The 13,383-nt window shown below is 40.0% G+C and overlaps 1 protein-coding gene across 3 annotated transcripts in view; it reads left to right on the top strand.

Annotated features, from left to right (window-relative positions):
- Grb14 (growth factor receptor bound protein 14) overlaps window positions 1–13,383 on the top strand; it is a 106,980-nt gene that overhangs the window by 86,006 nt on the left and 7,591 nt on the right. For 2 of the 3 annotated variants that reach the window (XM_059260555.1, XM_059260557.1), the window contains 3 exons: window positions 1,995–2,105; window positions 2,297–2,392; window positions 9,139–9,219. In XM_059260555.1, the coding sequence (XP_059116538.1) occupies window positions 1,995–2,105; window positions 2,297–2,392; window positions 9,139–9,219 (288 nt within the window). The remainder of the gene's footprint in view (window positions 1–1,994; window positions 2,106–2,296; window positions 2,393–9,138; window positions 9,220–13,383) is intronic. The other variant, XM_059260556.1, reaches the window with a different exon arrangement.

Here is a 13,383-nt window from a genome sequence, read left to right as displayed (position 1 = left end):
TGAAAGGGTCTTGGTTGAATATGTTCACTTCCAAGGAAGTGAAGTTGCATGGGAGTTACTAACCACTACCATAAGGCTTGGAGATATGGCTGTGAATTACATGTTAGTGAAAGCCTTAAGTACCATCTGTCCTTCTCCTTCCTTACACAGCATATGTACATTTACCAATAGATTTTGATAACTCAATCTGATAGCCTTTTAGTATGCATTTTTATTATCAAATTGGGTTCTGTCAGTGAATATATATTCTAATATACCACAATAGTAAGAAAACTTTTTTGTTTTAATTCCTCATTTTATTTTATTTTTTTAAAAAGATTTGTAGTGAGTCTTTTCTGTCCCACCTGCCGTCTCCCAAGTAACCACACAGAGACTTATTAATTATGACAGTTCAGCCAATATCTTAGGTTTGTTTCTAACTAGTTCTTATAACTCAAATTTACCCATATCTTTTAATCTACGTTCTTTTATGTGGCTTGGTTACCTTTACTTTGAAAAGCCCATGCTGCTTACTCTGCATCCCTGGCATCTCCTACGTTCTTGTTTCTAGCGTCCTCTGTGCCTGAAAATCCTGCCTAGCTATTGGTCATTCAGCCTTTCAGTAAACCAATCTGAGTGACACATCTTCACAGTGCACAAAAAGATTATCCCAAAACAAAAGTTATATATATATATATATATATATATATATATATATATATATATATATATATAAAACTTTTTTTTTTTTTCAGGCTAGTCATGGTGGTACATGCCTTTAATCCCAGAACTTTGAGCCAGAATCAGGAGGATCTTAGTGATCTTAAGGCCAGCCTGGTCTAAACAGTGAGTTTCAGGATAGTTGGGACTATATAGAGAGACCCTGTCTCAAAAACTCAAAATAAATAAATTTAAGAATTTCTGCTTTATTCTCTAAAGAAGTACACTTTTTTGACTAAGATGCTTAGGAATAGTGACATGCAATGACATCTTTTGAGTTGGAATAGCTTACTAGTAAATGAAAATGAAATGTATTCCAATTTGGATAAGGTGGCTCATACTGTTGAATGTAGTGTGTGTGTGTGTGTGTGTGTGTGTGTGTGTGTGTGTGTGTGTGTATACTGCTGCTAAACACTGTGCATGCAAAACCACCTGGGATCTTGTTAAAATGCAAATATTGATTCAGTGGGCCCCGAATGGGCCCTGAAATTTTGCATTTCTAACAAGCTCCCAGGTGAGACAGATTCTCTGGTTCAGTGACCACACTGCTAGTAGCAAGGTTTTGGAGAACAAATGCATTTTGGCCAGTTTTGATTATATAGTCAACCTCAGAATTAAGCACTTCTTCAAGTTATTAACCTACCACAGAATGATGTGACCTAGTGATTTCCCATGGCCAGCTCCAAATCTCTTGGATTTTCCCGAAAAGAAATAGCCGCTCACGATTTCCCTTTGCCCTGACAATCAGACACATTCCGTCCCAGGTAATTTCCCTGAACTCGTGTGTGCAGGCTCCTCTCCTTTTGTGGAACAAAATGGCCACACAGACTGCTGTCAGGCAGCAAACAGATGTGAGAGGGATGGTTGTGTCTGAAAGAACCCAAGATTTTCTTTTTCTTTCCCCATTTTCTTCTCAAGAAGCCAAATTTCCTCCTTTGGTAGAACCTACCACACGGAACTGAGATGAGGGGAATGCTTTTAAAAGCCTTTGAGGCTTTCTCTTTTCATTTGCCATGATGGTTAATGAAAATAGGAAACTTAAAATAGGAATTTGTCCATTAATGGAAGTAAGATCGTAAACAAATTTCCACTTGTCAATTTAAATAAAACTGTATGTAGCTCCTGGTTATCTAAGGAAGTAGCAACCTCTTCCTTTTGTTTTTGTGACATTGCACTGGAATATTGTCTGAGGTAATTTTTTTGGTCCAAGCTATAAATTGTGTAATATGAGAAATGCAAAAGATACTGTGAAAGCATGCATCCGTTTCAACATTCACATGTGTGTTTTTTTAAAGGAACCACGGCATTTGCAATTTTTCAGCGAATTCAGCACTAGTAATGTTTACATGTCACTGCCAGGCAAAAAAAAACATGGAGCACCAACTGCCTATGGATTCTGCTTTAAGGTACAGGCTTAATGTTTTGATAGATGAGTAAGGCAAGCCTCAGTCTTTTAGGTAAGCTTGAGTTTCTGTCAATTCCTTTTGAAAAGAGATAGAGTTCCCTTATGCATAGGAGAATTTTAGTGGCTTTTATTTCAACAGGTGTTACCTGCAAGATATGCATTAACAATAAACAATGTGCTGTGGCCTTCTAGCCTAACAAAGCAGGAGGACCCCGGGACCTGAAAATGCTCTGTGCGGAAGAAGAGCAGAGCAGGATGTGCTGGGTGACTGCCATTAGATTGCTGAAGGTAATCTCCCAGGAGGGTTGGGTGCCTAGTCAATGCTCCGAGGTCCGTAAGTGTCTGAAGACACCTCTATTTCCACATGTGAAGACCCTGTGCTAGTCTGTGTGACTGTGTGAGAAAGGAGAAAAATCACCACCACCAAATGTGCTCACTATCTTTAGTTCAAGAGATGATCATACAGAATAGAGTGTAGCCCCAATCCCCATGTCTTTTGTGTGTGAAATAAGTGTTCTGTTTCTAGAAATGACTCATCTTTACTGTTGTGAGTCTTATATATGTAGCCTGTGTAGCTTGATGACATGGTCTGTGTTTGTACAATGGTCCTAAACCCACAGGGAATTGTATTTAAAAAAAATTTCCCCCTGGATATTGCTAATTGGAATTATTTTGTATTCTAGTGTGTGTGTGTGTGTGTGTGTGTGTGTGTGTGTGTGTGTGTGTGTGTTCTTTGAGAACTTCCTACATCTTTTGATCATTTGACCATATTCACCATCCCTCCTCCAGCTCTTCCTGGATCCACCCTGCTTCCCTCCCAAGTCACCTTTTTGTCCTTTTTCCTGCCTCCATAAGGGCCAGTTTGTGCTCTCCAAGTGTTCTGAGATATGTGCCTTTACACAGGAGTGTGGAGTGTGGTGTGTGGAGTGTGGTGTGTGGAGTGTGGCGGAGTGTGGAGTGTGGCGTGTGGAGTGTGGTGTGTGGAGTGTGGAGTGTGGAGTGTGGTGGAGTGTGGCGTGTGGAGTGTGGTGTGTGGAGTGTGGCGGAGTGTGGCGTGTGGAGTGTGGAGTTTGGCGGAGTGTGGAGTGTGGTGTGTGGAGTGTGGAGTGTGGAGTGTGGCGGAGTGTGGTGTGTGGAGTGTGGCGTGTGGCGGAGTGTGGAGTGTGGCGTGTGGCTGGCACTCTTCAATAACACTGGCTCCCTCTCCCAGCAGCTACTGTTCATCATCTGATGTCTAGCTTAATAAGTGCAACTGAAATTATTGAATACATTTTATTTTGAGTGTGTTTTTAAAACATCCCTTGTATGACATTGTTGAAATTGAAGTTCTGTAAGTATAATTTGTTGATGAATCTTTTGAAAAGAGTTAGGATGTTCTAAAGGTAGATTAAAAATAGGAAAAGCTGCAGAACTGATTTCTTCCAGATTGTGTTGAAAACACATATTTAGGGGCCAGTAAGATGAATTTGTTGAAAACGTAATGAACTGAGTTTGATCCCAGAGACCCACACGGTAGAAGCAGTTTTCCTCTGACCTCCACATGCATGCTAGAACATGTGCATGGGCTCATGCGTATGCAAACACAGCAAATGAATACGTAGATCAAAATGTAAAAAATAAAAACATTTACTTTAAAAGTGTATTTGCTAGTAAATTTGTCACAACTTTAAGTGATCAACCATTTCCTTTTGAAAATTCTGCTGTTAGTTATAATTGGGGAAATCACAAAAAAAAAGTACTTTTTATTGAAAGAGGTACAACCCAAAGAATGTGCCTGCCCATATTCTTCAGTTCTCTATTACTACTGAAGTTTACAAATATGTGATTTACTATCATTCTTAAATCTTTCTAATTACATGGAAGTTTCAGTATTTTCTGAAGCATTCTTCATAATTCATACCTGAGAACTGGTATCATTTTCCAATGTATATCGTGTGTATTATACTAATTTTATCCTATCATGTACCCTATATTTTACTAATTATCATGTATCCTATCAATTCATACGTTACCAGAAAGGGATTTAGATAACAAAGTATATACTCAAGCCAGCTTTTTGATGTGTTTGGAAATGAAAATTAGAGAAAACTGAGTCTTACTTGGTATCTTCGAGTGTTCCCATTTTCTTTGTGCTAAGGCTGAGGAGGAGGTACACTTCCCTCTTGGTTGACAGTTAATGTATGTTCTAGGTCCCCTGCCTTCCCTCTCGGTTGACAGTTAATGTATGTTCTAGGTCCACCGCCTTCCCTCTCGGTTGACAGTTAATGTATGTTCTAGGTCCCCTGCCTTCCCTCTCGGTTGACAGTTAATGTATGTTCTAGGTCCACCGCCTTCTCTCTCGGTTGACAGTTAATGTATGTTCTAGGTCCACTGCCTTCCTGTCTTTGTCATTAAGTTTTTACTGTCATTAAAATGTGTCAACATTTCCCTGGCACCGTGGGTGGGAGTGAGATCATAGTGAAGACAGAAGAGGAGAGAGCTGGATCAGGTGTCATGTCGGGCGGAGGGGAAAGCTTGTTGTAGTTTTCAATGTCTTTATTGAGTTCAAATTTGCTATTATCTTAATATGAACAATTTATGTTTAACACATTCAGCACGTTGTGCAACGATCACTTTCATTTAGGTTCAAGAGAAGATAATGCTTTCAATAAGCAGTTTCTCCCAGGCCCTGGTAGCCACTGATCCGAGCTGTCTTTACGAGTTCACCTGTTCTGGGAATGAAATGGTGCATGTAGCCTTCCACAGTGGCATTTGTTTACCCACTGATGGACATTTGAGTGGTTTCTATGTCTTGATTGGGGGTGTGTTTGTCATCCTAACCCTGGAGAGTCGGAGACACAGGAGTCTCTGGGACATGCTGGCTGGCTGCTCTAGCCAGTCTACGAACTTTGGCTTCAAAGTGAGATTAAGTCTTCAAAAATAAAATGGAACGTGATTGAGGAAGATACAAGACATGAAGCCCTGGCTTCCAAACACATGCATGCCCACATGTATACACTCATCTACATACAAAACCACACACACACACACAGACACACACACACACACAAGCAGCATAGGAGACATTCTTTTTCTCTATGGAAAATACTCCAGTTACATAGCGAATTCTAGAAAACCCGAGGCTTGGAAAAGAGGCCCATCGCTTCTGTATTGTGCTGTATCCTGGCTAAGTGTCAGCTCTTTCCCTTCCCATCAATTAGAACTCAGCCAGCTTCTCTCTAGCCTAGTTTGGTGTCTATCTGCCCCTCCATGGGACAGGCAAATGTTGAGGTGACCCATGCCCTACCCCTCGGCCAGAGTTAAATGCTTTCTAAAGACCCCCAACAGCACAGAGGCACTGGCAGGATCAGGGACAATACATCTTTGAAGAAAACTGTCTTATTAGTAGGTAGCTGGCTTTTCTATGCTGATAAATAAAAGGTGGCCAAGCAGCATGTTTCTTGTGAAAGAGCTGGTTTGAGGTTACTATCTGTTCTCTAAAAATGAACGTGTCTAGGAATTAAGCTCCTCTACTTTTCTTTGGGAAGTTATTGTTGGCTTGGAGTTAAATTTCATTAGGTCCCATTAATGTCAATCAAACTTTAAATTAAATTTTTTTTTTTTTTTTAGAAATTGAGAAATAATTGGATAAAAGAGTCAGCATGGAGGATTTTAAATGAGAATGGGTTTATATTCATGTTAAAATCAAAATCTTGAGAACAGTAATTCTCCTCTCTGGCAATTTTTCCTAATTACCAGATATATTCACTTTGTGGGATTTACTTTAAGGAAATATTTTAGTAGAAAAATAGCTGTTCTAGAATTCATCCTCTGGGTAGGTTTTGATTCCTTGGTTCTATATTTTCTATTCAGTCTCTTTATTGGACATGACCCTCCACCCTCTCGTTTTTCTACCAGTTCAGGAAACAATTTAATGTATGTGACCCTCAATGTAGAGGTTTCTAAGGATTGTGCAGGCAGACAAGTGTGTCATAAGCCTACACTTGTCCTGGGAAGCAGCACAAGGCACAGGGAGCTGGCCTAGACAGGCTGCAGGCGTGAAAGAAGGTAGCCCAGGCTGGCAAACCCACCGAGAGATCTGCAACCAGCTTTTAAGAAAGACTCCAAGCTGGGTAGTGAGGCCCAAGCTGTACTCTGGCCCTAGGATGCGAGGTTGAGGCCTGGTTAAGGCTTCCCAAGCCAAAGAGGTAGGTATCATGGGTCCGGTGGTCGGACTGTTCTCAGAGGTAATTTTGGTGTTGCCCATTCCTCTCTTCAAAGTGGAACAGACAAGAAATGGTTGTCTTCAACTGGAGCTGATGGTGTATTTTGCTTCCCAAAGCTGTTGCCCTTACATTCCACGCCTTCTTGTCTAGATTCCCTCTGCTGCATAACACTACTGGCTCAGATGCTGCAAGAGTTGTGCGCGGGTGGTGATGGTTGTGACAAAAGCTGGTGCCAGGAGGAAGGTTGAGGCCTCTGTTCGAATCTAGGTGCTAGGACCTGACAGAGCTTCATTAGAGCTCCATGCAATGGCGATGTTGGAAGAGTATGCCAAAATAATTCTATCAGTAAAGCTCTCCATCTCATTGCTTTACTTTCTTTAGCAAAGTGACAAATTCAAGGGGAAAGCATCCAGATTGTTATGCAGACATCCCCAGAGTGGATTTGCTCATAGAAGCCTGTATGCTTGTTTCTCAAGCGTATGATCCTGGCCTACTTTCCCACAGTAGCCTGCTAGTGAAGTCTCCATGATACTGTCTCTGAAAAGTAAAGACCCTACCATCACTTACCTTTGGAAAACTGAAACTCTGTCTGAAATCCAGTTCAGTCTCCACTTCTTTGATGTACAAAGTCAAAAATAAATGCCATAAGAATAGCTAAAGAAAATATGGGCTGGGAGATACTCCAGCCGATAAGTGTTTTTACAAGTGGGAGGACCTGAGTCACTAGAGTCGTGGGATTCCCACAACCCTGCGAAAAGAAGGCTGGCTTGAGGACATACATTTATAATCCCAGCACGGGAGGGCAGAGGCAAGCTTGGGGCCTGCTGGTCATCCAGCTTTGCCTACTTGACAAGTTCTCTGACAGAATGTGGCTCTTTTCTAAAAAAGAAGGAGGAGGAGAAGGAAGAGGAAGAGGAGGAGGAGGTAACTGAGGTAACTGAGCTTTGGAGAATTACATCTAAGGTTGATCTCTGGACTACACACACACACACACACACACACACACACACACACACACACACACACACACACGCAAGTGGTTGGGAGGGGGCAGACATAGGCCCACAAACACATGCAGACAAATATTTATGAAATATATTTATTATTATTATTATTATCATTTTTATTATTATCAGTATGTTATCCACATAGGACCAAATTTATAATTTACTTAATTAACAAAGCAAAACTCCACAATCAGAAATCAGAGGGACTGAATTTCTCAGTGATGCTTAGGTTGTAGAAGGTTTTACAAATATCATTGTCCCCAAAAGGATACCATATTTTCTAAGTCATCTTTATCACTAGGCAGTGTACCACTCAAAATGCTTATGCTACAATTTGGCACCAAGGAGAAATGTGAATTTTAAAGCTTTGTTCTATTGAGCTACACTAAAAGCTTTGTGTCTAAGTAAAAACATTTCCTTTTTAAATGTATCCTTTTAAGGCTCTGAAGTTTATATTTCAAAACATTGGTTGCTTGCTTGTTTTAAGAAAATGTTGGACAGGCAGTGGTGGTGCATGCCTTTAATCTCAGCACTTGGGAGGCAGAGGCAGGTGGAGCTCTGTGAATTCGAGGCCAGCTTGAGCTACAGAGTGAGTTCCAGGAAAGGTACAAAGCTACACAGAGAAAACCAAATAAATAAATAATTAAATGAATAAATAAATAAAAATAAAAACGTTATCTGTTTGTTCACCCTAGAGCTCTTCTTGTTACCTAGCCTCTCTGGGCCTGTGGGTTGTAGTTTGATTATCCTTTACTTAACAGCTAATATCCACTTATAAGTGAGTACATACCAAGTGTGTCTTTCTGGGTCTGGGTTACCTCACTCTGGATAATTTTTTTTTTAGTTCTATCCATTTGCCTACAAATTCTATGATGACATTTTTTTTTTAAACAGCTGAGTAATATTCCATTGTATAAATATACCACATTTTCTTTATCCATTCTTCAGTTGAGGGACATTTAGGCTGTTTCCAGTTTCTGGCTGTTATGAATAAAGCCTCTTTGAACATAATTGAGCAAGTGTCCTTGTGGTAGGATGGAATGTCCTTTGGGTATATGCGCAAGAGTGCTATAGTTGGGTCTTCAGGTAGATTGATTCCCAGTTGTCTGAGGAACCACCACATTGATTTCCATAGTGGCTGAACAAGTTTGCATTTTCACCAGCAATGGAGGAGTGAACCCTGCAGAAGAGGGGGAGGAGGAATTGTGGGAGCCACAGGGGTGGAGGACACTGGGAGAACACAGCCTGAAGAATTAGGGCTCAAGGGGGCTCACAGAGCCTGCATGGATCTCTGCTAGGTCCTCTACATATATGGTATGGTTTTTGGCTTGGTGGTTTGGGGGGACTCCTAACAGTGGGAGTGGGGGTTGTCTCTGACTCTTTTGCCTGCTCTTGGGACCCTTTTCCTCCTACTAGGTTGCCTCATCCAGCCTTAACATGAGGGTTTGTGCCTAATCTTATTGTAATTTGTTAAGGCATGTTCAATTAATAGCTCTAAAGGCCTTTGTGCTCTCTCTCTCTCTCTCTCTCTCTCTCTCTCTCTCTCTCTCTCTCTCTGTCTGTCTTTCCTTTCTCTGTCTTTCTTTGTCTCTGTCTCTGTCTCTCTCGGAAGTGAAATGGAAGAGGGGTAGATTTGAGAGAGAGGGGAGGGACAGGAAACTGCAGTCACAATGTATTGTATGAGGGAAAAACATAAAAACTGTAAAAAAGAAAATGTTATAATTCCTTTTTATATTGAAAATGTATAACTATGAAAGTGTCAACATTCAGTGAGTTTGTATCTTGAGAACATGTTTTTTTTTTGTGTGTGTCTGTTCTGCAGTATGGCATGCAGCTGTACCAGAATTATATGCACCCATACCAAGGTAGAAGTGGCTACAATTCTCAGAGCATATCACCCATGGTAAGGACCAAGGTTTCAAATCTAGACTTTATAATTATATTATCTACTGCTACATTACACTAGACATATAATTGTTGTAGTTTGTTTTTTGGCTCTTCTCCTTCTTTGGCTTCTAAATCTCCCAGATTTCTCCTTCTATCTATTCTCTCTGCCTGCCAGTCCCACTTATCCTTTCTCCTGCCTTTCTATTGGCTGTTCAGATCTTTATTAGACCATCAGATGTTGTAGACAGACACAATAACACAACTTCACAGAGTTAAACAAATGCAACATAAACAAAAGTAACACACCTTAAAATAATATTCTAATACATATAATGTCTTTACATTTTGACTTTTGTTCTCAAATAAAGTAATTCCTTTGCAACATTTTCATATAATGTTATAAAAAAGTTTTGGTTTTATATTTTATATATGTTTGGTCTCTGTAATAAAAAAGAATACAGAAATATATATGAAGCATTGTATGAAAGCCAATAATTTTATGTGTTAAAGTAAAAAGAATTGAAAGGATTATGTGAGCCATTCAGGATCATTATGACATTTGAAAATCAGGTCATAATAAGATAACTTGCTGAGTATTTTTCTTGGCATTGTGGATTATACCTTAATAACCATTGGTTTGAGCTGTAGATAGATTTCTTTCAGTATTAATTTAGTATTGTGATAGCCAAGTACCATACCATGATTTAAAATTTGAAGGTACATTATGAATATCTAGGCTCTTCTGCATTCTGATATTTTAATGATAATATTTTTAAAGTTCTAGGCCCTTAAAAAGCCAGTTGCTTTCTGGGAAACCACAAAACTGGAATCTAGCCAGAATCTAGGTCATACATGACATTTGCACAGAACTGCTTTCCCATTTGTACCCTGGATGTTCATTCATAGACACACACAGACACGCATCTTGAGCTTTCTCTAATTAACTTAAAATTAATAACTTAATTTTCATTTCCTGTACATTAACACAGAAATTTATTTCTGGACATTAAGCTTATGTTCTCCTCTTTTTGCTGTAATCCTTGCTATTGAGTGCATTCAAAATTCAGATGTATGTGCCTGCGTTACAAATTAGTTAATGTGCATGTTTGAAATCTGTGTTTCCACTGAGGTTAAAATACATTCTTCATGGCTGTGACCAAGGAAGGTACATGTGTCTCACATATCAGCTAGCAGATGAAATGCCCTGCTCTAAGAATGAGGCATGAAATGATGTTGACTATGGAGCCTGACAGAGATATAGAGAAAAAGCCCTCCAATTTTGTAGTTATGTTCCTTTAAGTGATAGAAAAATAACTTTTCATTTTGAAACATAATCTTATAAGCCTTAAAATAAGAAACTAAGGAATATGATGGATTTTATAAAAGCAATCTCTTTAAGGTGGGTGCTTTTTACTTTGTCAGCTTACTTTTATCTTTCAATCCACTCATATATGAAAAGCATATTGAACTGTCTTATCTTAATCTTCTAAATCTCTCCAAATTTCTTTTAGGGTTTGAAGTTATTAGGATGAATTTGTTAACAGCAACTAAGCATTTGGAGGCAATTATTGTTTAATGTCCTTTTAATCATAGGAAAATGTTGTAATCAAACTCCTTTCCATTCTCATCACTGTCATTAGCATGCAAGTGTGGAGTCACTGTTACATTTGTCCATTGAAATTGGGTATTGTGGAAAATGCTGGCAGTCAGGATGTGTGTGTGAGACTTTAGTTACTTGATCACTGTGTATAGGAAGGCAAACTCCATGAGTGACTCTTGTTGGGTATGGGGACTGAAGAGGGGAAGAGGTTCAGGTGCATGTGTGAGAAAGACCTGTCCGTGGGGTGGGGCTATGATCAGGAAGGGCAGTGTTTCTGACTTTTATCTATGCGGTTCATAATTTCCATGGTGGAGACTTAGAAGCTGTGGGAGGCATTTTGCTCATTTTGGTGTCAGTGGAGGGTCCCACTTTTCTAGGTTATTATGGAAGAATTAGAAGCTTAATAGATGCCAAGCCCTGTCACCTACCTTTTGCTGCTTTTCATTCGGGGACTTCTTAATAGGAAGTCACATATAAAAGACAGGATACCCAGTTACACATTTAAAGGCATATTCTATGATTTTTTTTCCACATATACATTTTGAGAAGAGAAATGATGAAAGAGATTCCTACACCATAATGAACATCATAGCTATAAAACTGCATATAGCGACCCCTCATTGGCTTTGAGATGAGAATCAGCAGCAGCCATTTCAGGACGCCAAACGTACCTGATTCTTCACAGGGCACAGTTAAGGATTCATGTGAAAGCAGGGCCTGTTGATAGGGCCCTAGCTGGAATGAGGAGACAGGAGAAATCGACCAGAGTTCCCTCTGTTTTCCACTTTTGACCCTGACCCACACATTCTAAACTAAAGTTCTTCCCTGTGCCTCCTACTTTGCGGTCAATAAAAGAACCCTAGACAAGACACAGCATGCCAGTTACCCCTTTTACCATAAGCTGTCTGCATGACTTTGGCTAGTCACTGGTTCCCTACTGTGCAAGATAAAGGGATTACTGTATAGTATTTGAGGGTTATCATATCTCTACTGTCCTGTGGCTCTGTAGGAATGAGATGAGATGACAATATAGGAGAAATTCTGTGCCCTTTTTGTAATGAGGGACTACAGATTGATCCAGCTTGTTCAAATGGGATGGTGTGCCTTGTAGCTAAACTCTTAAAGAGACATGTTATGCAAACTGCACTAATAGTGGGTGGATCAGATTTCAAAGTGTGGGTTAGAAAACCCAAGCTAGTTCCAGGCCCCTCCTGGTTTGGAAAGAAGGCAAGGCTATTACAAGCATGGACTGCTTCTTGGGGAATGTCTCATTCATCCCCTAAGAAGAATGGGTGAGAAAAGGAGGCAAATAATTGAGAAATCCAACCAGTTCTGAATGTTATCAGCACTGCTTTCCTGTGTGAAGGAAATCGAGCTGAAAATGACCTTTCCAGGCTGTCAAAATCTGCTTCACTTCTATTTCTTTGTCTACTAAAGGTAAACTATTAATTTTTCATCCACCACCTGCCATTCCGTAGAAAACATTTGCTGCATTACTGTTTTCCCACGGTGTAGTTACCATAGCAAATACAAATGTTCTCTGCTTGTCTTGCAGTCTCCTTGCATTTGCCGGGTAATTATGACCATGGGATCTTGTTTTACATCCTTGCCTGCCATATTGAGGGGAAGGAAAAAAAAAAAAAGAAAGAAAAACACGAAACAACCGCTTGTGTTTATGTCTCTTTCCTAACATCATTTTTATGTTATCAGAAACTTGGGAGTGCAGAACCATCTTGGCATGTGGAGGGAGAGATATTATAAGGATCAAGCTATCATTAGGATCGAGGCCAGTTACTCTGTGTTGGGTCAGGTGGATGATTTTCATTAAGGTCGGCAAAGCAGAGGCATATCCGACTAGTCCACAGCCCAGCACAGAAGGTCACGGGGTGAGAAGGGTAAACTAAAGTGGGACAGCAAATAGAGATTACAAAGACAGCATCAGCCGGGAAAGAGCAGCTGTCAGTAATAAAAACTCCGAGCAACAGACAGGGGATTGCAGGCCGGTCTCAGGAAGAGAGGGGAGCCATAATAAGACTGCAGCTTCTCTCACATGTTTTGAAGAGAAAATAGCAGATGCTAATAAGTAGCGGTCTGTGATGCAGTGATAAAGGAACCCTAAATTCTTTCTTGTGGATAAAATTTTGTGTGAAGCCCACGTGTGACCACAGTCGGTTGGCGGACTCCTCAGAGATGCATGAAACAGCACTCCCCAAAGGTCCCCATGTGCAGCATGGCTTGACTTTACCACCATCATCCTACTTTGGAGTTCATTCTTTTAATAATTAATGGAGAATAACTTAAGTATTTCCCTTTTGTGCTGTTTTCTTTGGGGGAAGTTTTATGTTATTCCCTGACTTCAGAAAACAACAAGACTCTTGGCTAGAGAGTTTGAAAATTATCTCTTTTCTGGACTCTTGACTTGGAGGGGTGATATACTTTTTAAGAGATTTATTTCAAAATACCCCCCTCCCAAATGAAACTAAGGTCCAGGCATTGGTTGTTTTGTTTTCAGAGAATATAAAGCAAAGAATTAGCAACAAACCAAACCAAACAAACAAACAAATGGATGACCTTCTTGCT

This window comes from Peromyscus eremicus, chromosome 4 (assembly GCF_949786415.1).
Source record: "Peromyscus eremicus chromosome 4, PerEre_H2_v1, whole genome shotgun sequence".
Classification (NCBI taxonomy): Eukaryota; Metazoa; Chordata; class Mammalia; order Rodentia; family Cricetidae; genus Peromyscus; species Peromyscus eremicus.
The sequence above is the reverse complement of the archived record's forward strand: the minus strand, read 5'-3'. Positions and strand labels throughout refer to the sequence as shown.